Consider the following 23685-nt stretch of genomic DNA (forward strand, 5'->3'; position numbering starts at 1 on the left):
TGCTTATTGGCTGCGAACTCGAATAAGGATCGAAACTAATTCCGTTGCTATAAGAGCGAATTTTATAGATACTAGAAATCTTATCAACTATTAGCTTGAAAATGGGTCGAATAAGAGAAGAAATTTATTTTATCGCTGAAAGCGAACTTTGCTAATATAAACAGCGTAATTTAAATACTATATCTATTTTAAATTACAAATATTAATTTGCAAATATCTATTAGTAAATATCTATAGATAGTTTGATAGCTTACATTTGACAAGATCTTCGCTTGGATTTTCTCGAAAAAAAAATGAAATAATTTATATTTATTTTGTTGATTATTCTGTAGCAGTTTGAATACTCTGTTCTTATATAGAGATGATTGCAAGACTTTACATATATTTTGCAAAATATTCTGTCGCAGTTTAAAATCTTTGTTTTTACATAAAGATGATTGCAAAAATCTGAACTTTTATCAAACCGCAATAATCTTGCATATATTGAAAAAAATTTTTAGTTTTTCTTTTTCAGGCTAAAAATAGAATGATTAATGCAAAAATAAAAAGCGAATATATAAAACAAGATTAAACAATAATTGATTTTGTACAGTGTTCAAATACAGCATGCATGTAATGCAAATTTTTTACATTTAATCATTCACTGCATTTTTTTATGCTTATCGTGGAAATGTCAAAATTATGACTGTTGGATGTCGCATGACATATCGGGAATCTACCTAAAATAATAACGAATTTTAATCGCGAATTGGATATAATTAATCGCGTAGAATTACCTTGAAAGACGAGAGGAACCGCAACGAATTTTTTACGAATCTGTAATCTGTGTGTGTGTGTGTGTGTGTGTGTGTATATATGAAATACGGATTACTATAATCGAAAGTTCTGCGCATTCGTCACGTGCTCGAAGCTGCTACTTGCATCTCGATATCGTTTTCAACCTTAGGAAGTTCGTGTCATTAATAAAAACAATTGCGGCCTCGAATACGTGAGCGACAAAAGACGAATAATGATAGGAGTTAAAAAAGAAGGGAGAGATTTACGGAAATGACTCGTTGCCATAGAAGAAATAAATTTATCCGAACTTTAGTCTCGTTTCACAATTCAAGCGTATAATTCTCTTCAAGAAGAGAAAAAGGATAAAATAAATAGTGCGGGAAAGATTACGAGAGTTTAAAAAAATATTGACATTTTACATAGAGCTGTATTTTGAATTAAATAACAAGTGTTTACTATTTTAGGAATTACATTCCATTTATTTGAATTTTTTATTTTATATATATATACCCAGCAAACACAGAATATTGTAGCAACATTGCTGCAATGTTGTAATATTGCCGCAATGTTGCCGTAATATTCTGTGTTTGCTGGGTATACATATAAAATTGTGATCAATTGTATATGTATGTGTGTGTGTATGTGTGTATGGGTGTTAAAATATATTACCTCACATAGTATCTATGTCCAAAAGACATTCACAGGACATCCTGAAGATATCCAATTGCCCAAAGATGTCTTCTGGATATCTTCTGGATACTGTCTTTTGGATATGCATGCTATGTGGGACATTATATATATTTTTTTTCAAAAGAAACGAAATTTATATTCTGAAATATTTAATTTTGATTATGTAAAGAATGTTATTTTATGAATAACTTGTCTATACTTGAAATAGGACACATATATTAGTTATGTAACTATTCGCAATCATAAATTTCGAAATCATTCAACCATCACTATTCATGGGAGCAAGTATGATTAAAGTTTTGTTTAATCGATATCCTCGAAATTTTCAATATTATGTAAATGAAAAGACGAAGATCTTTATATACAATTGAAAGGGGGACATTATTTATTTCGTTTACTGCTCATAGATTGAAATTCGAAATCCTACGCAGATATTTGTGTACTCGCATACATTATCTTAATTATATATTTATCACACGCAAGAAGAGAAAAAGGATAGGATAAATAGTGCGGGAAAGATTACGAGAGTTTAAAAAAATATTGACATTTTACATAGAGCTGTATTTTGAATTAAATAACAAGTGTTTACTATTTTAGGAATTACATTCCATTTATTTGAATTTTTTATTTTATATATATATATATACATATAAAATTGTGATCAATTGTATATGTATGTGTGTGTGTGTGTGTGTGTGTATGTGTGTGTGTGTTAAAATACGGACACACAATATTTAAAAAGAAAAAGTTAGCCCGTTTGCTATTTAAATAGATTTTCGTCTGTTCACAATACATCGTAAATCGTCGCGCGCGAATGATATGTTTATAATAGTCTAATGATATGTTTATAATAGTATAAAGTGCATACTACACAAAAGTAACCATCGATAGTCTGTCAAGAGACCGCCAAGATAATGACTGCACATTGGTGTTTCGTCTCGCTGTTATGCTACGGATTCATCGTTCAAACAAATGGTCTGATTCGCACACGCCGAATATTCCCACCGCGGATAGATCCCAATTTATTTGTTGTAAGTGGAATCTCGAAAAATAATTTAGTTTCTTTCTTTTTTTTACAATAAAAAGAGTACCACTATATTATCATAATTTATAAGAGAACATTTTTTCGAGCCGGAAATTATAAAAATTATAAAAATCATTCAGTAACGTAACAAATTGTTCACAAATTTGCGGAATTTTCATTATCCTCTTAATGTCAAAATAATAAATTTAGCTTGTCAATATATTATATATCATATAAATTATATATCAGTAAATCCAATGCGTATTTCTAGGAAGATTTCGTGAAACAGAGCGGCTATCCCTTTGAACTTCATCATGTAACAACTAGGGATGGATATATATTAGCTGTACATCGAATACCACCTAACAATTTGACTAAAACTACACAAAATCGGCGAGTAGTGTTAATCATGCACGGATTACTGGGTTGTTCGATGGATTGGGTGATAACGGGTCGGAATCGATCAATCGGTATCAAAAAATCAATAAGTTTTTTAAATTTAAGTTTTTAAGGACACACATCGGACGCGTTGATTAAAAATTATTCTTAAAATTATTTTATCGTTAGCTTATCTATTATCTGATGATGGTTACGATGTATGGCTCGGTAACTCCCGTGGGACGACGAATTCGAAAAATCACACGAGACTTTCCTTAGAAAGTCGTCAATTTTGGGACTTCAGGTATCGAAAGTTCAAAATATATTGTCTTTCACGTTCTTCGATAAATTTAACGTTAAAATTCAATATTTGTTTCTTTATTTACGTAGTGTTAATTGCTAAGAATGCGAATATGATTCGGCAAATATATTTGAAGTTCTTTAAGTTCGTAAATAATTTTAATGATGGTTACATTTATGAATATTAATATTCTATCTAGTTGGCACGAGATGGGTATTTATGATTTACCCGCTATGATAGACTACATATTAAATCAAACCGGCGAAAAACAGCTGTTTTACATAGGCTTCTCTCAAGGAACAACGCAATTCTGGGTTCTAACATCTCTCAGACCGGAATATAACAGAAAGATCAAACTGATGTCCGCTTTGGCTCCCGTGGCTTACGTAGGACACCTGGGCGGCTTATTAAAACCTCTAAGTGTCCTCGGGAATTTTTTCAAGGTAAGAATAATAAGTCTTATGTATTAAAGACATTCTGAAATTTGAGAACTTAAAGAAATGTAAATATTTAATACAAACCGATCTCTTTCAATATGTATTTTATTTCACATATATGAAAAGATTATAATTATTATTTATTTTTTACATAAAAACGAAATTATATGAAGTGAAAAATCTTTACACATACTTATAAATTAATTTATTTTTTCGTTACGAAAAAATTACTATAAAATATTTTTACTGTACATTTTCTAAAGCAATTTATTAAAAAAATAATACAAATTGTGCGAAATATATTTTATAGTCCATGTTAATTTCATTATTTGTCCAATTTGGCAGATATTTTATAAGTTTAGCGGATTTTTCGAATTGTTGTCAAATTCCGAAATGGAGAAAACAATAACATATACTTTTTGTCGGGAAGGCCTTATAACTGAACCTATTTGTGCGTTCGTTATTTCCATGATCGGAGGTTTTAGTCAGGGTGAAACGGATCATGTAAGCTATCGTCGTATAATATTGTATCGTCCGAGTAAATGTAATTCCGACATTTGCGATTTACGATAGATTTTGCAATGTTACATATTTTCAGATGCATCTAGTGGAATATTTACAATTTGCGCCGGCGGGATGTTCATTCAAGCAATTAATTCATTACGCGATGGGTGCTCAAAATCCAGGTATTAATTCTGCAATTCGATTTTATTGCAAAATACATTGCATAAAAACAGGTTTTTCGCATAACTTCGCAATGAAACGGCTTGTGTCCTCATAAAAAAACTACTTTCCTCTTACAGGACATTTTCGGCCTTACGATTACGGTATTATAAAGAATATGTTAGTATACAGACGATTCGTACCGCCAGAATATCCCGTGGAAAGGATTACAGCACCGGTGATGTTGTTCAACGGCCTGAGCGATGTTCTGGCTCACCCGAATGTAATTAGACGTGTCATTAATTAATTTGCCATTAGAAATGCATATAGAAAATAATTATCATTGGAATATCTCCAAAACCTCATATTTGATTGTAACGTTATTATTTTAGGACGTTGCGATATTGAATAAAAAGTTACCGAATGTCGTAGAGAAGTATACAGTCATGGTAAAGCCATTGAGTCATTTCGATTTCGTGTACGGTAAGAACATACGAGATCTCGCTTACAATCATCTGATTGAAAAAATGAACTCAATTCCATGAAGGTAAGACGCGAAATAAAATCCTCAAAATTTATAGCGATTTCTATCGATTATATGTCCGGTTTACGATCTTGTAGATGGCCCATCATCGATTAATAATGAAATGATCTCAACTACCTACGAAACTGAAACTATATAGACGATAGAATTTTGTCGTCTCTTTAGGCGTCTGATCTTCCTTTTTTATATTGTGCAAAGAACAAGGAATCCAAAAAGGAAAAGATCGAAGGAAGAAACCGAAATATTATTTTGAAGGAAGGAAGGACACTTTATTACTTGATTAGTAATGAGGATCTTCATTGTTTCCGTTCAATACACAACGACAATCAGTATTTTTAGATTCTTATTTCGTTGATCGAATAAGTCTTTAATGGAATTACATCGAAAAAAATTCAATTACTTTAGTTGATTATACATTGCCAATTTTATTTCGCGCGACTTTCATATATCAATCTTGATATATTCGCGTTCGTTCGAATATTATTCATATATTTGAGCGAGATTTCTTCCTTTTTAAGAAGGAAAGATGTACATAGTCATATATATTAATAAGATAATATTTTAGAGACAAATTTAATACCATATACCTCAAGTATTGCTATTTATTATATATCATACGTATTTATAATACACTATTTTTGAGAGAAAATTTAATGTGATATATTCAAAAATTGTAACTGTACCACAATAGTGGCTATATGTTGACGAACTGAATCATAGTGAAACGTTGAAGCCGATTCAAGGAAGCCAGTGTGGAAGATGCTGAAACAAAATAAAATTTCTAGGATTCGTGTTAACATCCTAACGCACATTCAGTTTACGATATATTGTGCAAGTCACATTACTTTTAGAATAATATTCTTTAGAATTTATGTTAAAAAAACGTTTCTTCTTTTTTTTATCAGAAATCAAATATATTTCTCATTTCAATTGAATACAAATCTCATGTCATTAAAGTGCTTTTCGACACACTATGTATAATATAATTAACGCTCATATATATTAAATATAATAACTATTTTTAAATATAAATAAAAGTCTATATGCACATATGTCCGTATTCGCGGTTGTTCTATCAGCAAAATTTAATGTGAATTTTATTTATTAATATCAAAAATAGCATTCACTATATTAATATACGTTTCTAATAAATTGCAGGTTTTTTAATCAAATATTAAAAAAGATGTTGATTAAAATATTAGATATGATTAAAAATCCTTTAATTTACCAGATTCTCGCACAAATAATTGCATTCATTGGAAAAACAAATCATTGTTTAATAGTTATACTCTATACAAATGGCATATTCTTTTTTAATTTTCCTGTAAAAAGAAATATGCATTCGCAACTGTGCTATTCTTTATATTTATTTTAAAGACTTTTTATATTTTTATTTAATTAATTCTCAGGGAACGATCAGTTATTCATTTATTAACGAAAGTGTGATAAACTGTGCGCGCACGCTGTTTTTTTTCATATATTACATCATCTTGCTACGGGCAAATTGCCCGTAATAAATTTATTATATATATATTCGTGTTTAAATATAATGCAGAAAATCTTATTTGACTAGTTCTATGTCAAAATATGTATCAATGAGAAATGCTTGAAATAAAGGAAGAAATTTGAATCTTAAATGTTTTGATAATAAATGGAGCAAAATATGCGTTTATCAATTAGTAGTAAAACATTTCTTTATATATAAATCTTTATATATAAATATCATATTGTATTAATAGTAAAATATTTACTTGAAATCTTTTATGCAATAAAAATTACTATATTTATGTTGATTATTTTATTGCCTTAGTTTATTTCAACTTGTCATCTTGAAGATATTCAATGAATATATGTGTGCAAAATATTTGTCATATTTTAAATGCATTTTGATTAATCCACTCTCGAATCGTCTTATGCGCGCATGTATGTGTGTGTGTGTGTGTGTGTGTGTGTGCTACTTTAATTTCTTACAACTAATCTAATAATAAATCTCTTATAACATAGCTACATATAGAAAATCTTTAGACTGGAGTAATTCTGTTATTTTAATTGCTAGATCTTCATCACTAGATTTTCAAAAATTATTGAGCAAATTTCACTGTTCTTCTATTTCTCTTTTTGTAACAACATATTATCATGTTTTATAATTGTTTTAATAATATAACAAATTTTTTAATCAGTTTAAAATTTTTTTTACAAAGAAGAAACGAGACTATACATATAAATTTCAATCAATCTTCTTAATTATGTATCGTGTTATTACAAAGAAAGTAAATATTCATCAATAGAAAGAAGCAAATAAAGATAAAAAAAAACTTCTTTACATGCAAATAGTAGATTGCAATTAAGCGCACTACGCTTCCATATCGATTATATACATAAAGTATATTTATATATACAGGGTTTACCAAAAGTGTGGAAACCCCCCCCTTAATATTTCGAAAAATACGCATTTTTAAAAAAAATGTTTCATACAAAAGTTATAGGGTTTTATGTGGCGCATTACACAGCAACATTATTATGACCTCGAATAGCGTTGTCAAGGTTATGTGAAGGTCACCTCCAACTTTTAAAATGGGACACCCTATATGCTTCTGCATATAGGGTGTCCCATTTTAAAAGTTGGAGGTGACCTTCACATAACCTTGACAACGCTATTCGAGGTCATAATAATGTTGCTGTGTAATGCGCCACATAAAACCCTATAACTTTTGTATGAAACATTTTTTTTAAAAATGCGTATTTTCGAAATATTAAGGGGTTTCCACACTTTTGGTAAATCCTGTATAAAGTATAATTATAACTATCGCGTCTCGATATTATAACACATAAGAAAATCCATGAGAAAATATCACATAAACATTCCAATGAATCAATACAGAGCCCAGTGCGCGATGATGCGATGAAAAAAAGAAAAGGGAAAGAAAGAGGAAAAATTCCCGAGAGCAATTGTCGGTTAGTCTACACAAAATATATAAGTGACAAACTCTTATTAAAAACAGAATATATTACTTTGGTTTTCGTATTATTCTCCTTAAAGCTATAATCAGAATGAACATTCATACAACCTTGGGCTAGGAGAGCAGATCAGGCTCAATTCCTGTATCGATGTGACGACTTCTTACCATCGCGATGGCTCGACTGTCGTGACTTAGATCGCGACTTTCTATTTCGATCCCGCGATCTGGATCGACTGCTCCGTCGTCGACTTCTCCTGGAAACATATGATCTCGATCGCCTGCGATCTCTCGAGCGGGTACGCGATCTCTCCCTGCCGCCTCCGCGCGATCTTGAGCGCGATCCTCTTCGCTTCGCCGTTACGCGCGACGATTTGCTGCGCGATCGACTGTTCCTTCGCCTGTCTCTGGAACGCGAGCGGGATTTCCTCTTACGGGAACGCGATCGCGACGACCACTTCTTGCGATCGTCGGGAGACGCCGACCTGGAACGTCGGTAGCTTCGCGAGCGCGATCTCGCGCGTTTTCGATCGCGCGATCGCGTGCGACGCTTCTTGGATCTATGGTCACTGGAGGACCGTGAGGATCGCGAACGATAGTTTTTGCGCGACTTGGCCGATCTCGAGCGCGAACGTCGTTTATGCGCCACGCGTTCGGACGAGCGCGACGACCTGGTGGAGCGTCTGCGACTTCGCGACTTGCTCCTGCTCTTGGATTTTCGTCGCCGCTGGTGGTAACTACGCTGCTCCTGCTGCTGTTGCTGCTCGCGTTGCTGCGACTGCGACTGCAGCTGTTTACTCGTTTTGCGCGCTTTGTCGTGTTTCTTGGCAGACTCGCGGCTCGATTCGGACAAGCTGCTCGTGGATTCGGTGCTGCTCGACTCGGAGTCGGCCGATCCCGATACGGTGCTGCCCGCTTTCGTCGCTTGCTGATGGCCATCGGCCGTTGGTGCGTTCTGTAGCGCCGCCGTTTGTGGACTTTGCCCGCCGCTCGATAAAGTTTCGGACGCTTCTCTTTGATTATTTACCGTTTCTTTTTCATCAACTAAAGTATGACGTCAGGGAGTTACATTAAATTGCGCAGGCCACATACGGTTGTGTTATTTGTCGAAACATACCTGACTCCCGGCAGCTAGTATTACCGGTATGATTTTCTTGTTGTCTACTGTTTTGTTCCTCGTAATTACGTTGCTCCTCCCTTTCCTCCTCCTCAGCGAGACGCGCCTCGATTTCCTCCTCCGTCTTGCGAAACGCCTGCTGTCGACGTCTCAATGTCTCCTATGAAATTGGGATTCGTTTTAGAATAAAATAAAATCATTAATTTAAATTATTTATTCGAGAAATTTGTTTGCAAGATTCACTTACTTTCAGCTCCTCGTCGCTGTCGTCATCATGAATCTGTGCATGTTCGCTTTGCTCTTCCTCGGATTCGCTGTTACTGTCACCATAGATGCCCAGACCTACAACAGATGAAAGATCGAAATTACATCCGTCCGATACGTGCGATATAATATTTTTCGAAATCGGAATGGGTGTGAAAAAAAGAAAAAAAAACATACAAAAAAACTTGAGACTGATTAATTTTTGCAGCCGTTACTTTCATCAAGGAATACCTTGAGAAAGAACGAAAGAAATAGAGATAGAGGAAGAGAGAAAGAGAGAGAAATTTTTCTCTCGGTGTGGCAACAAATCTCTACGAACGAAACGGCCAAATTAATATTGAATACATTCACGCATTGATACGTTTTTTTTTCTTTTTTTCTCTCAACAAATTACTTGCGTCATTTTTTTAGGCCGTTCCTTAAGGATATCGCCGTGTGTTATATCAAGTATTGTACTCACCGAGCTTGCGAGTGATCTGAGCAAGAGGGGCCGTGTTGTTGAGGGATGCGACGGGGGTCTCTCCTGCGGGGACTTACAATACACACGCATTTAGTAACCAAAGCTAAAAGTGCTATTGCACGGATAAATGACCCCGATAATATTGAATGACTCTTTATTGGCTCATTTTCGTAAGGGGAGGGACCGAACCATTCCTTCGTCCCTTCGCTTCCTTTCATGTACCTTAAGAAATCTTTACAGCATTATTCCACACTTATAAAAGTCAAATTATATCAATCTTTGCGCGAGAAAATTGATCGACATCGCGATTTAATATATGCAGATTATCATCGAAAAATAGGAAATGAGATCCGCATAAAACTCGAAACGAAGAAGTTAGAAATATTTATAAAAAAAACTCGGATCAGCCAAGTGTCAAGTGCCTTGAAATGTATAAAAACTAAACGATAAAATGCCCATGACGTAAAAATGGGTATATGAGATTCTCTTATTATTCTTTTAAGTGGGTATATGAGAGAATCTCTTAGTATTCTATTAAATATTACTAACTAAATATAACATCTAGGTATTTTTGTTAAAACAAATTCTGATTACATAAAATTTCGATTATAGATTATGAAAACACTTTGTTTATACTACAGTATAAATAAATATATAATATTAGAGTCTTTTTATCTCCTAAGGAGATGTGTCGCGCGAAATGATTGTCAGGCATAAAAATGCCGGCACGTAAAAAAGAGAAATTTCTAAAATCTACGGCACGTAATATGAAACGATTACGTGATTAAAACGTGAGAAAGTGAGAGATATGCCTTATGCTAAACGCAAATCCCTGAAAACCAAAAAAAGCAGGATGTCCTGAAATTGCCGAATAATTAAGTCTATGCATTAATGAATCTTTGTTTAATGCTTTCTTTCAACTTTATATTATATATACAATCGCACAGCTTCGTCGCAGCTTGGCGAAAATTCAATTGGTTAGTTCTATCGTGTGTATCTGGGGTACCTTTGGCACGTGCGCGGCTCCAAACCTCTCTGCATACCGTGGCAATCTCTTCGTTCGTTACCTCCAAAAGTATTTCCGTCAGCGATCGTCTTACTTTCAACATCTGTGATAAACGAAAGACACAAATTATTTCACGTGTTGTGATAAAATTAATTACATAATAAATTAAGAATATTCGTCATCGGATTAATTTATATTTTAGTTGATTTTGATCTTGATGATTAATTCAATGATTTAACTTTGAATGCCATTTTCCGCTTACCACATCTTGGAAGATTTCATCTAAAGATCGTTTTTGTGCGACTGCTGGAAGTGCGCTAGTCGTGGCGGTTGGACTCTCATCAGCGTCCGCGTGAGATTCTGGTGAATCAGCATCTCTGAATCGTGACTTTCGCGGCCGAACAATGATATCCGGGGTACGATCATAGCTCTTATCTATAGATTGTTGCCCGCGCACGTTACTCGCTACATCAAAATCCTGTTCGGTCTCCTTCTCCGAATCGGAGTCCTGAAAATCGTAAAAGGAAAAGCAGCGGCGATATGTAATTTTCATGTCATATAAATCGAGACCGTTGTTTGGAAAATGTATAACATGAAGAACATCCAGAAAAAAATTTTAGATAAATAGAAAAGTAGTTGCGATTTTTAATTCATAGTTCTTCCTCCATCCGATTCAAGCAGCCATGTTAAGTTTGTAGAAAAGTAGACGACATGCGCGCGCTGCTACTCTTTATTTGCAGCTGGCACTTGATTAATGATTAACATCATTATTAATATAATGATTATCATTATTTTTATTGTCAGAAGCATTCAATTGCTATATTTGTTTCAAAAAATACATACATAAATATATAAATTGCAATATATGTTGTAATCAGCATAAACCTTAAGTTATCCTCACGCTGACTGAGCATATTTACAATTTGCAGTGTTCCATTAGAGCTATGATGCCAAAAGGGCCCCTATATGGCACTGTGAATGGTAATGAAAGTCCGCTGCTGCTTCTCTATTTATTTAAAATTCTAGTGTAACATGATTAAGACTTACAAATTTACTCTTGCTAGGATTGAGCACTGCACGCGCTTCATCCTCTGCTTGCTTGCGAGCCTCCAACTCTTGCTTCCTTAAGATCTCTAGCCGCTCTCTTTCTACAGCTTTTTGTTTTTCCTTCTCCATTTTCTCCAATCCTTCTCGAATCCATGCAGGTAACTGTCTCCGTTTTGCAGCATCTATGCAGAACAGATTAATAGCAAGTTATAGCAGTTAAATTATCTAATTCATAATTGCCAACTAGAAAACTCGAACTGTGACAAGAGAATTGTCGTTATTATACTTTCTAAAATTTTTACCTATAGTTGTAGTAGTATCCTCTTCCGGTGTTTTTTCTCTATCATCTCGACATCGGACCGGGTCCATTACTCTCATATGAGGCGTTCTATTTGGATGCCTCATACCCTTCATAAAAGGAGGCGGCTGTGGTGTCATTGTATTGGGTGCATCTCCAGACCAATAGTTAGTAACCTGATAAGGAAGCATGTAATACGATTTATTTGAGAAATGGCTTAAAACCTTTGTAGCTTTCTTTTGGTGAAAATATTCAGAAAATCATGTAGTATTGTTTAGACAATTGAATAGAAAGAATATGACTATGACACAATGGTCACTTATAATAGAACAGTAGAATTTTTAAAAACAAATTTATCACATTTGAAACAATAGATCATATATACATATATATGATATCTAAAATAATTTATCTCAATATTTAAAATAATTAAACATTAATAACATGAATTTGTATGAGGAGATAATCAGGAAGAATTTAATAACTTTATTACTCTTTTTACAAGATATTATTATTAGTTATAAATTCTTTTTATTCTTTTTTTAGTTATACCTGATTGTATGATTGTGCGGGCGACATCGAGTTGTATGAATACAATGATGGTGCAGCAGGAGGAGGTGCATTAAAATCAGTAGTGGTAGATATTGTCGGTGCAGGTGGTATAACTGGCATAGTTGGAAGTCCGATTGGTTTGCCATCAGGACCTATAGTAACACCAGGTGGTGGTACACCACTCCATTCCCAGCTTCCTGTTCCAGATGCTGAAGTGTTCCAGTGACCCCACTGATTCCATTGAGTCCAAGTTTCTATTCATATTAATAAGTCACAATGTGTATGAGAGAAAATGATATCTTACACTGTCAATTCTTGTATATATGCTGTCTCTTAAATATAAAATCATGCTTCCTCTCCTACCAGATCCACTGATGGTTGGTGCAGGTGGTGCTGGAGGTACTTCGTCATCTTTGGTATCCATATCCATTGGTGCCTCACCGCTGCCATCATTTGCAGAATATATAGGATTTATAGTTGGTGGTGGCGGTGCTGGTGGTACAACTGTCTCTTTCATTTTTATCCACTGTTGCGCCAAAGCTGCCCAATCCACTGTTTCCAGACAAACAATAACATTACCAGTAAATAATTTATACATTACTGAACTCCACAGAATGAAGATTTATAAAAGTATCTATTGTCAAAAATTACCTTGATCGTTACTCATGTTTTGATAGGCAGTGGGATTGAGTGCCCACTGAGTCGGATAATCCTTTCCGTCAAACATATCTCCACTCATCTTCATCTACGGAGATGCCACAGCGAGATCCTAAATCTAGCTGAGATTTAATAGTATACACAGTATTATCTTGCCAGATTACTACAGTGTGTTCTCTATCACAGTACAAGGAATATATTCCGATTCTTTACATTACTGAAGCAGAAATTCAATCTACGGTTAATCGAAGAGCATCTTTGCGTACTTTTTTCGCTTCCGCAGCGTCAATGTTTCAAGAATATCCTATCAAAATGTTGCTATGTCGTATGAGCGAAAATTTTACACCAAGCACTATTCTTATATACGGGTCTCCTTGCAACCGGCAATATGGAATTCGCTAAAGAATCTCGAAACATATCGCCATCACATTATCACCGGTATACACTTTTCGAGATCTAAACAAAATTATTACTTCATTCCCGAAAATGTTTTTCTGAATAAGGAATGAAGTATCAAACCACATTAATTACATCTCTTCAACTGATCTTTTCACTATACTCGTCATAGTTGTCACTACAGATACATTACTAGTCACACAGTGTTACCATACATTCTCGTGAATTCTCGCGCAATATGGCTACGAATATTAGATATGTACTATTTTATATTTAGTTTACCTATGTATATGTATATAAATATAAAACACTTATTCAGCAAATATTATTATTAATAAAATAACAAATAAAAATTTCTATTTTGTATAAATTTGTAATACATTATAGTGCTTATATGCAATTTATAAATTCTAATTTAAAAAAAGGTGCATTTTTATCAATCCTGAAAAAGACATACATGTATTATGCGATTTTATTATTCTTCTCCTTCGTTTTCCCTTTTTTCTTCTCGATTTCTGCTTCTCCCTCTCGTCTTTTTCTAAGGTTCTCATTTAAAAATTTCAAGAAGATCCTTGAGAACGTTGTTCAAAGTAGTTCATATTAGTATTGCTATGTAATACGTCACTTTGTAATATCTAGTAATAGGTTTAAAAAAAGTTTATATATATATTTATATACAATGTAATATCTAAAGTTTTTAATGTTTGTTTAATAATAATTTTTTTATATTATTAATGCGCTTATTTTAATTCTTATTTTATTGTTTAAATTATTGCTTAATTAAATTGATTAAATATTTTTATGGTATATAATTAATTTATTTTAATATAATTAATTTGATATTTCTCTATCTCGCGAACTTTTTTTTTTTAGAATCATTTATGATTAATAAATCGCCATTTATGCTACCGCCATTTTGTGCAATGGTATGCCTGCTTGTATCATGAATGTTACCAAATAAACCGAGCGTGTGCTCCATTTTTTTATCAAGCTCCGTTTGCAAAATTCCTCATTAAATTAGTTCACAGAAGACTTATTTAAAATGATGTAACGGCAGTCATATTTTATTTGAGCAGAATATATTTTTGAATTTCTTATCTCTCATATTTATCATTTTTCATCAATCATTATTTATTTGATGTTTATTCACCTATATTATTCAAAGTGATGATAAAAAATTGTCCTATAATTCTCTGATCAATCAAAAATTCTTTCAATGTGTGAAGCAACTCACGAACGTTGCATTCCTGAACGCACTTGACATCTGGTGCTAACCTGCTATTCTAGGCCATTTTACCTTATCCTGCGCGAAGTGTCTTTGCAGACAGTAAGTGTCTTAATTCGCTGTTTTTTCAGGTGACATATCGTCGATCGAAATAGTGATATTATCCCAATTATGTAACTCGGGTCATCTCTTTGCGCGTGATTTTTTTATGCGCAATTTCTATTTCTCGGTTCTCGACTATCTTATTATCGTCAGTTAGGTAACATTTGCACTTGCACATACAATTATATGTAATTTCGGAGAATAAGGTACTCCTGAATATTGACGTTTCTTAAGAAAGATTATTAGTTCAAAATCAAGACAAATATTTTGGAGTCATGCGTTTACTTTCATATTACATGATAAATAATTAATTTGTAATAAAAGACCACTAGTAAAATTATATATATATATATATGTGTGTGTGTGTGTGTGTGTGTGTATGTGTGCATGAATGAATGCATGTATCTTGTCAAGATATTGAGAATGAAATTGGAAAAATGATTAGAAAAAAAATTATATATGCAAAATTGTAGAAAAAAATACTGTGTGTTTCTTGTATATAAAGTCTTGCCTAAATGTACAATTTCAACACTTTTCAGTAAACAATGGCAGGTAGACTATTTGCAAACCACTTGCGATCCGTTATCCAAATACAAAGATGTGGAATAATGACAGTGGATAGGATTGGGAACAGGGATGTGGTTGGCTATGGATTTAATGGCGAACCTAGTTACTTAGACAGAACAGATTTTCCCTGTCCTGCAATACGTTGGAAGGAAAATACCTCTGATATCATGGTAAGAAAAGAAGATAATAGTGAAATCATATTTTATATATCATTATTTGATTACGTCTGTTAAATTGCCATATCAGGCACTGAGAGAGAAAGAGAAGGGAGACTGGAAGAAGCTATCTATTGAAGAAAAGAAAACTCTGTATCGTGCTAGTTTTCGCCAAACGTTCAGCGAAATCGAAGCACCGACAGGAGAATGGAAAGGCATTCTTGGATTAAGTTGCATAGTTGTAAGCGCTGGCATATGGCTATACTTATATTTCAAGATATTTGGTATGTTTCTATTTTTATGTGACTCAATTCACTTTGAGAAATCTTGATTTAACATATTTTTTCTCTTTCTATCCAGCCTATCCAGAAATGCCAGAAACATTCTCGCTAGAATGCCGACTAGCACAATTAGATCGTATGAAGAAGCTTGACATGAATCCGATCGACGGACCCCTTGCTCGAAAATAAATTATCTATTCTTAAATAATTTAGTCTCATTATGTACAGTTCTTTCCATGGACGCTTGTATATATGTACAAGTGGCAAAATTTCAATAAAATGCCATATGGTTATATTAGAGCGCCATTGATATTGAAATATACTTATATAGTTTAAAATATCACCATATTAAGTTACATATGAAATGTATAAACATAAATTAGTACATTAAAAATTGTATGAAATATATATTTAAGCTACTATGGGGAATATGTCGAACTTGGTTGAAGAAAAAGGTAAGTAAGATTTATTTCATTTCTGTACATTTTTCACACATTTTTTGTTTCAGATTATTATATGTATACAAACTTACAAATACAGCTAATTATAAGTACAATTCGCTGCCAGATTGACAATGTTTAAATTACGTAATCGCTATCTCACTTTCCTTTCTCCTCATGCAAGTTTTTATAGAAAAAAAAAAGAAAAAAAAAACATAGGTAACAGGCATTAAATGCCCGTACTTTCAAAAGTTCGTAATTACACAGTTACGAACTATTAGAGTGTAATCCATTTAGATTTTTTTTTTTTTACAATCTCAATGTAACGGTTGTGAGACGACAGTACAATTCTACAAAGGTAAAGCTTACTGATCGCGTTACAGCGTTACATTATATATTGCTTATTTAAAAATATATACTCGCATGAATATAAATATACACGACTATCAAAATTTTTGGAAAATATGAAGATTATTATAGAGATTCATATTGCTATCGAGAAGTTTTTATAAACTATTTAACTGTTTTTAAATAATAACTCTATGAGGTAAAATCGCTTTCCTGAAAAGTATGTTACAAATGACAAGAAATAATTAAGATCAGACATCGGCATCATTCATATTTATTAAACTCTTTTTTTTTTTCATTTTCATTTTCTTCTTTTTTTTGCTTTTTTACAGAAATTCCAATAATCGCTCGGGAAAATTCGATAAATATGAGTGATTACGAAGTGATTTCGTTATCAAACTTTCAATGTGTGTGATTACGAAATTCTGATATTTATAAAAAACACGTAACTTGCTGAGGATCACTAAGCGATAATAATAATAGTTTACATAGTTTTAAAAATGTAGTATGGCTATATAATGCTTTACAGTAACATTTAAATTATATATTTATATATATTTATATATATCTTTAAGCAATTGACAATTTAATTATTAAATTCAATCACAGCATACAATATTATATACGAAAGAGTTCTTTAAGTTAAACAATATACACGAAAAAATACTAGGTATTATATAATTTAAAAAAGATTTGAAGCTAAATATCCTCAATTTATGTAACTAAACTAAAGAATTTAGGAATCATCTTTGTATCGCACATTAAAAATCGTTTAACATACAAAAATGCAGCTGTACCAGAAAGAATTTTAATCTGACATTATTAAAGAGATTTGTTGCAGTAAATACTCTATTTTCTGTCCTCTTAGTTATTGCGTCAACGGAATGTAATATTCAATAATGAACTACGTCTACCATGATCGACGAACGTAATATACAGAGCTTTTAAGTAATGTCAAGGCCTTTTTGCGTATTGTCATATACATAAGTTTCATGAAATGCAATATAAGATTCATAAATATCAGATTCTTCGTTTTTCCCTTTGTATAATGTAAACGTGTGTTTTAATTATCTGATATAAAAATAATACGTCATTGTTGAAGAGATGTTAAGAATTATGAACATTAAGAAATTAGTATTTCTGTACAAAAGAAGATAGATAAAGCAAATTCGCAGGAAAAAAAGGAATTGTTGCTACGAAATAGATTGCAAAAGGATTCGAAGCGTTGTCATCACGTTGTATGTGTATATGTGTATGTATTTTTGTCTCGAGATAATAAGCTATTTTTAAAAAATATTTTTATTCAAAATTTTCTTTCCTTTTTATACCATCGTACTCTATTAGCGTGTGCACGCACATGAACCTGTAATTTTATTAAAATCTGAAAAATATACCAAAATCTTTGCAACAAAGCACTTAGTTTATATGTTTAGTAGAAAAAAAATACAGGAAAACAAAGGTACATTTTCAAATAGATATGGTTTCATCCGCGAATTTTTGGTAAAACCATTGTAACAAACATTATTTTAGACATTTATAAGTTAAAAAAAAAAGAAAAAAAAACAAAGATTATATATTTATAATAGGTAACTCTTAGACTTACTTTTTTATCTCTTTGACGATATATATATATATATTACAATATGTACATTAGATAAGTCCCAATATCACCACAAATTTGCTGTCACCCTCTTGTTATAAGAATATAGTTCCATATAGAAAACTAAGTTTTTGTTGTCACTATTAGTGTGTGTTTCATAGTTTTGTCTATTAAAGTTCTCGAGAGAACAACTTATATGTGTGTGTGTATGTATATGTGTATACCCCCCATTCGTACACTATATAAATATATTGATATATTACTCATCATGGCTGAACACGCAATTGCTATTTGACGATGGTAATAATAATTTTCTGATTTTTGATAAACAATAATTGATAAAATATTACTCAGGTATAGCCTGTACAATAAAAGTGAAGTATATAAATGGACTCTATCTCGATTCGCGATTAGAAATTCTGTACGTCTTTGGTACATAAATTTTTTGCGTACAGAGAGAAAAATATGATTCTGGTAAACTGGGAAAAAAAAACAAATATGTATATATATGTATATATGTATAGCCATTTTCTGCTTGGGCGTTCTTGTCCTGTACAAGAATTGTAAAATTTCCAAATTGTAAGTTCTCTTAGAACTATAAATGTTTTTTCTTTGTGCCCTCCTATACATTTGAAAATAATAAACGAGAGAAGAAGAGAATCGTGTTAGATGATGATTCGGTTGTTATATAATCGACGTTAATCGCTGTCTTTCTATCACACAGTTATGATATTGAGCTCGCTACTTAAGTGACGGAAGTAATGTCCAAAATTATCATGTACGTTTCATCACCGTACACAATCACCGGTTCCACGCTGCATCGTACATTGCTTCTTGCTCTTCCTTAAATGTGGCTTCAAACTCGGACTGTGACTAGTATTATTGTTGTTATTGTTATTATTGTTTCCATTATTGTGAAGTGTGTGCTTGATCTTGTTTTGACCAGCTACATTATTGTTGATGTGATAATTGCTTTTGCTGAAATTTTGCTGCTGATGGGCTGCAAAAGAAAAATATCAATGAAATCACGAGAGCAACGCGAAATAAATTAGCATGTTATATTATTCATTTAATAATATCGTTAAAAATTTGTTGCAGCAATTTTAAAATATACACATATAGCAAATACAGTCGTTTGAATGTCGTACCATGAGTGATTGCCTTGAATGTTTTCTTTCCCGGATAAGAATGAATTTGCTGACTATTATAAATATGCCTATCTTTGTTTTTATCATTATCATTTTTCCCGCCAGTGTTTGGAGAATTGCCACGACTGCACTCAGAATCCTTAGACAAAATTAGTAATTTCAGATTAAGAACAATCTTATTGCCACACATCTGATAATTATACTTTGAACTATACAATTTTATTTTCCATATATATATATATATATATATATATATATATATATGAGAAATGTGAAATAAAGTTAATATTGAAGGAAGATAAACAAGATACAAGAAATGTGGACAGAAGTATCAATAATGATACAATAAAAGACTAAACAAATATATTTTTCTTAGGATATTTACCATATATCTATCATTCTTAGGATATTTACCGTATCACTAGCAGGAGCTGAAAGGGTAGATGCATCAGAACCAGTTGAGCTTGACAGAGAATCTCCTTCATTTACAGGTACCAGGAATGTTTCTTTGATCCATCTACGATAATCTATTACTTCGTCAGTCACACGGATTATTCTTCCTAGAATGCTGCATATAATAAAAGCATATCGTTTGTTACAATTTTTGATAAATAAAATTTAGAAGAACAACATAAAAAAACACAATAGAATTACAAGTAATAGATTACCTTACTTTACTGGCGTCATTGATTAAGATATTTAAAGGACTGACTGCTTGAGAAAGAACAAAATAGGCCCAATCAAATGCATCTTTTACATACAAAGCGCCGTAACTACTACGGCCAATATCATTTCCGGGTGTTAGTGGATCTTCTATACATAGTAAGGATGGCCGATGGCCATCTATCATATCTCGTTGAACCTGTTAATAAATATGTAAATTAGTGTGAAACGCTTCTATATTAATATATAAAATTCTTGCTACTGTAAATAAAAAATTATTAGACCTCTTCTTTAGATATGTAAGTACCACCATCCTTTACACGAATGCCAGTCTTAACATAGTTGAACTTTCTACCATATAATTCTAGAAATTCAATCAACAATACTCCCAGATTGGCATTTGAACAATAAGCATTTTGTCTTGGATGTAGCTAAAGTAATTAAGAGAATTTGATTCAATAATTAATTTTCGCTTCAATTAGCTAATTATGATTCTAATTTGTTACAATGATTATACTCACTTGTAAAAAACTAATGGTCATGAGTATTAAACTATAGGAGGATATACCACCGGTAAACACTTCATTAAGATCTCTCTGTAATAAAAATTGCTTCAACACCATGACTAGCTTCTCTAGCACTGGATATCGCCTCTTAAAAGAGTTTATCAATTCCGCAGACTTGACGCCATTGTTCATGTTAAAACTGATGTCTACTTTAATCTCGCTTTCTTTGTCGGTTAGTTTGACGATCGGCACACTGGCTTTGTCCAACACTTTAATAGATGATGGCTCAGCAATATTTTGATCTAGTAAAGCACGTTCCAAAGTACGTAATGGAAGATTTGTCCACATTCCTATTACTACCAAATCTATGTCACTGTAATAGCAAAAAACAAAATGTATTGTCTATATATTTTGATATATAACGATTCTTATTACATGCAATTATATTTTCTTCAATATTTTAGATATATTGTATATGAATTAATGAATTATGAATCTAAATATCTAGATAGGTATTACCATACCTTGTAGGCAAATATAAACCAGTGCGAAAACTGCCAAATACTTCGACTTTAGATTTTGGCCAGAGATCATAAATTACTTGTTCTATTCTCTTTACAACTCTTATTCTTAAAACGTGCTCTTCGTGCGAGGGACACATGTATGCAAAAAAATCTTCTATCTCCTCGTGTAATCTAAACAAAATACATCATTATATTCAGTGCACAGTGTTTTTTACCTCGGTTTTAAAATATTTCTAAGATGTCCTTTTCTATTTCATTGTTCAATTATTCTGTTAGTATATACACTTTGAATATATATAAATTACACAAGATGATGCGTATATAAAAATAATATGCAAAAGATTAAAATAAAATTATAATTATCTGTATGTATATATCTATTAAAAAGATTTAAAATTAAGTTACATCTAACATAATATATACTCGTATTATATTTTAATATTTCCCTCAAATATATTGATCCGATAAGTTTACAAAGGAGCAATATTTTAAATATTTGCTTGTAAATATAAAAACATAACAAGTGCAAAATTCTATACAAATATTGTTTGAAATTTCCGTCGAGTATTATCTTATACCCTCACCTTGTCCTTCAGATTATAATTCCCAACGCGTCCCTTGAATTGTACATCCAAATATAAAACATGTTTACAATTTTTTTTACAGGCCAACGAATTATAACGAAATATAACTTCAAACTTTTTGCAGCTTTATATGGCTTTATTTGTAAATACATAGTATTGGCGTACGAACGCAAAGAGATGCACGGCATCGTATCGAGGAAGCCTCTCAGGTGCGGCAAAAATGTAATTAAATCCCCGAAAAATTCCAACATACATTCCAATCACCCGAAATTTCGTTTTCAACCCAGATGACTCTCGTCTCGTCTCGTTTAGCGTCGAACATCGTCCTCGAGCGTCGCGTCGCGTCGCGTCGAGAGATACAAAGCGACCTAACCTAACTAACGGCCATATGGACCGCGTGGCGACTATCGCCCGCGGAAAGCAGGACGCTACGCGGGACTACTCACCCGATCACTCCCCTGGAGTAGTGCTTGTTCGGCACGCGCCAGGGACAGCCCCCGTACTCGCCCACGAGGGCCTCGTAATTGTAATTCATGCCGTAGGTGCTAGCACGGTTATCGCTTTTCCTGCGCGACGGATTGTAGTAATTGTTGCAGGCGTTGTGGGGTACGCGATGCTGCTCGCCGTTACCGGCGGCATTGCCGTGAACGGCGGCGCGGCCGTTGTTACCGTTGCTGACATTGCCGCCGTTGGCATTGCCGTTGTTGTTGCCGCTATTATTGCTATTACCGCTGCTTGCGTTGCTATTACCGAGGCCTAAGCCGGCGTTGGTGCCGGCGATGCCGGTGGTGGATGACGGCGCGGTGCCGGCCGCGGTCGCGGCCGCCGCCGGGCTCGTGTCCAGCGCGAGAAAGTCCTGCTGCAGCCGCACGCCCATCGCGGTGTTCACGTCGTTACGCAGGGTCAGTACGTCGATGCCCTTCTCGACCTCCCAGATGTGCATCCACAGGTTCTTTGCGGGGCCGTACTGCTCCGGTTGGTACCAACCGATGGTCGGATCCATTAAATTGGCGCCGTGGGACGGGAGAAACCGTCGGCGGTCTCCTCCTTCCTTGCTCTCGTACGTGTGCGAGCGTATATATGTATGCGTATGTATATGTATGTATGTATATATATATGTGTATATATTATGTATATATGTGTATATATAAATATATATTTGTGTGTGCGTGTGTGTATGTATGTATGTGTGTGCGTGTGTGTGTGCGTGCGTGCGTGCGGTCGCGCGTTCTCGACACCGTGCGTGCGTACGGGCGGGCGCACCACGCACCACGTCGCGTGTCACTCCCCTTGAACGTCTCGCGCGCGTTATTCGTTTATGTCACCCTCTCGATCGCGTATTCACCGCTCTGAACCGAGCCGTCTTGACACTTGTCGCGATAACGCGCACGTCGTGCGATTTAATCCCGGCCCGTCGGTCGGACCGTAACCTGCGTGCTAGACACTAAACTAAACGCGAGAGATTCATACACGGCGCAGGAACACGGCCGAGGGACACGACCGCGAGCCGAGCCCGAGATTCGCCGACGGTGCCCGATTAAGGGGTGATTCTCTGAGCGAGATATCGCGAGATTCTGCGCGACGCTCCGCGAAACCCGTGCCAGTTGTTGCTCCAGTTCGATTCGCCCGTGAAAATGCGCCCATCGCCGCGATCTTTCGCGAGAGTTCCAGCGGAATCTCCGGATTGATATCGATCCTCCCCTGGAGGACAAATTAATCGCGCCGCAAGATATCCTCCTTCCAACTTACCATCCATTCTATCTAAAATTCCTCTCTCCCTCGACCGCCGAATAAGGTACGCTTGTCTCATTTTTACGCGCTTAACAAGAGGATTGTTTTTCAAAATCTTTCAAATAAATTTACATAGCTCTCTCTAGGATATAAATACAAAAAATTTCAGTTTTATATCGTACTATATTTTTCAGGATAATCGTAGCGATCGTTTGATATTTATATTTAAAATTGACACCGTTT

General features: G+C 33.9%; 4 protein-coding genes across 6 annotated transcripts; 2 read left to right on the forward strand and 2 right to left on the reverse strand.

Moving 5' to 3' along the window:
• Positions 1-328: 328 nt before the first annotated feature.
• LOC145963755 (lipase 3-like) lies at positions 329-6458 on the forward strand. Of its 2 annotated transcripts, XM_083085953.1 has the most exons (9): positions 330-2498; positions 2763-2961; positions 3059-3173; positions 3370-3613; positions 3953-4111; positions 4206-4293; positions 4411-4553; positions 4663-4817; positions 4892-6458. In XM_083085953.1, exons 1-8 carry the CDS (start codon positions 2382-2384, stop codon positions 4813-4815), a joined length of 1218 nt encoding a protein of 405 aa, XP_082942079.1. In that variant the 5' UTR covers positions 330-2381; the 3' UTR covers positions 4816-4817; positions 4892-6458. The 2 variants fall into 2 exon arrangements, with proteins under 2 accessions (XP_082942078.1, XP_082942079.1); XM_083085952.1 differs by having other exon boundaries at positions 329-2498; positions 4663-6458.
• On the reverse strand, positions 5399-13756 carry LOC145963748 (uncharacterized). The gene is made up of 13 exons (XM_083085938.1): positions 13439-13756; positions 13167-13294; positions 12879-13067; positions 12516-12769; positions 11968-12139; positions 11666-11847; positions 10881-11126; positions 10619-10721; positions 9613-9684; positions 9136-9230; positions 8889-9048; positions 7883-8815; positions 5399-5576 (listed from the first exon to the last, which is right to left on the reverse strand). The coding sequence occupies exons 2-12, from the start codon at positions 13258-13260 to the stop codon at positions 7908-7910; spliced, it is 2475 nt and encodes an 824-aa protein (XP_082942064.1). The 5' UTR covers positions 13261-13294; positions 13439-13756; the 3' UTR covers positions 5399-5576; positions 7883-7907.
• Positions 13757-14739: 983 nt separating this feature from the next.
• On the forward strand, positions 14740-16204 carry LOC145964501 (cytochrome c oxidase subunit 4 isoform 1, mitochondrial). Of its 2 annotated transcripts, none has more exons than XM_083087324.1 (4): positions 14740-14895; positions 15435-15632; positions 15709-15901; positions 15978-16204. In XM_083087324.1, exons 2-4 carry the CDS (start codon positions 15441-15443, stop codon positions 16085-16087), a joined length of 495 nt encoding a protein of 164 aa, XP_082943450.1. In that variant the 5' UTR covers positions 14740-14895; positions 15435-15440; the 3' UTR covers positions 16088-16204. The 2 variants fall into 2 exon arrangements, with proteins under 2 accessions (XP_082943450.1, XP_082943451.1); XM_083087325.1 differs by lacking the exon at positions 14740-14895 and adding an exon at positions 14912-15052.
• Positions 15977-23465, reverse strand: LOC145964499 (terminal nucleotidyltransferase 4B). Its single transcript, XM_083087321.1, has 8 exons — positions 22158-23465; positions 21128-21298; positions 20619-20976; positions 20382-20528; positions 20103-20296; positions 19849-20002; positions 19435-19573; positions 15977-19286 (listed from the first exon to the last, which is right to left on the reverse strand). The coding sequence occupies exons 1-8, from the start codon at positions 22712-22714 to the stop codon at positions 19075-19077; spliced, it is 1932 nt and encodes a 643-aa protein (XP_082943447.1). The 5' UTR covers positions 22715-23465; the 3' UTR covers positions 15977-19074.
• Positions 23466-23685: the final 220 nt, after the last annotated feature.

Source organism: Camponotus vicinus, unplaced genomic scaffold, assembly GCF_025532165.1.
Source record: "Camponotus vicinus isolate PSW18456_S1 unplaced genomic scaffold, iyCamVici1.0 SCAF_13, whole genome shotgun sequence".
NCBI classification, from domain to species: Eukaryota; Metazoa; Arthropoda; class Insecta; order Hymenoptera; family Formicidae; genus Camponotus; species Camponotus vicinus.

Bases quoted from the DNA above. Each gene is read 5' to 3' on its own strand.
- LOC145963755 (XM_083085952.1), top strand. From the start codon at position 2,382: ATGACTGCACATTGGTGTTTCGTCTCGCTGTTATGCTACGGATTCATC. The intron at 2,499-2,762 runs GTAAGTGGAATC...GCGTATTTCTAG, and splicing joins TAGATCCCAATTTATTTGTT to GAAGATTTCGTGAAACAGAG. The intron at 4,554-4,662 runs GTAATTAGACGT...TTATTATTTTAG, and splicing joins ATGTTCTGGCTCACCCGAAT to GACGTTGCGATATTGAATAA.
- LOC145963748 (XM_083085938.1), bottom strand. From the start codon at position 13,260: ATGAAGATGAGTGGAGATATGTTTGACGGAAAGGATTATCCGACTCAG. The intron at 11,127-11,665 runs GTAAGTCTTAAT...TACGATTTTCAG, and splicing joins ATCCTAGCAAGAGTAAATTT to GACTCCGATTCGGAGAAGGA. The intron at 9,231-9,612 runs GTGAGTACAATA...CATCTGTTGTAG, and splicing joins TCAGATCACTCGCAAGCTCG to GTCTGGGCATCTATGGTGAC.
- LOC145964501 (XM_083087324.1), top strand. From the start codon at position 15,441: ATGGCAGGTAGACTATTTGCAAACCACTTGCGATCCGTTATCCAAATA. The intron at 15,633-15,708 runs GTAAGAAAAGAA...TTGCCATATCAG, and splicing joins AAAATACCTCTGATATCATG to GCACTGAGAGAGAAAGAGAA. The intron at 15,902-15,977 runs GTATGTTTCTAT...CTTTCTATCCAG, and splicing joins CTTATATTTCAAGATATTTG to CCTATCCAGAAATGCCAGAA.
- LOC145964499 (XM_083087321.1), bottom strand. From the start codon at position 22,714: ATGGATCCGACCATCGGTTGGTACCAACCGGAGCAGTACGGCCCCGCA. The intron at 20,977-21,127 runs GTATGGTAATAC...TTGCTATTACAG, and splicing joins GGTTTATATTTGCCTACAAG to TGACATAGATTTGGTAGTAA. The intron at 19,287-19,434 runs GTACGACATTCA...TTTCTTTTGCAG, and splicing joins ATTCAAGGCAATCACTCATG to CCCATCAGCAGCAAAATTTC.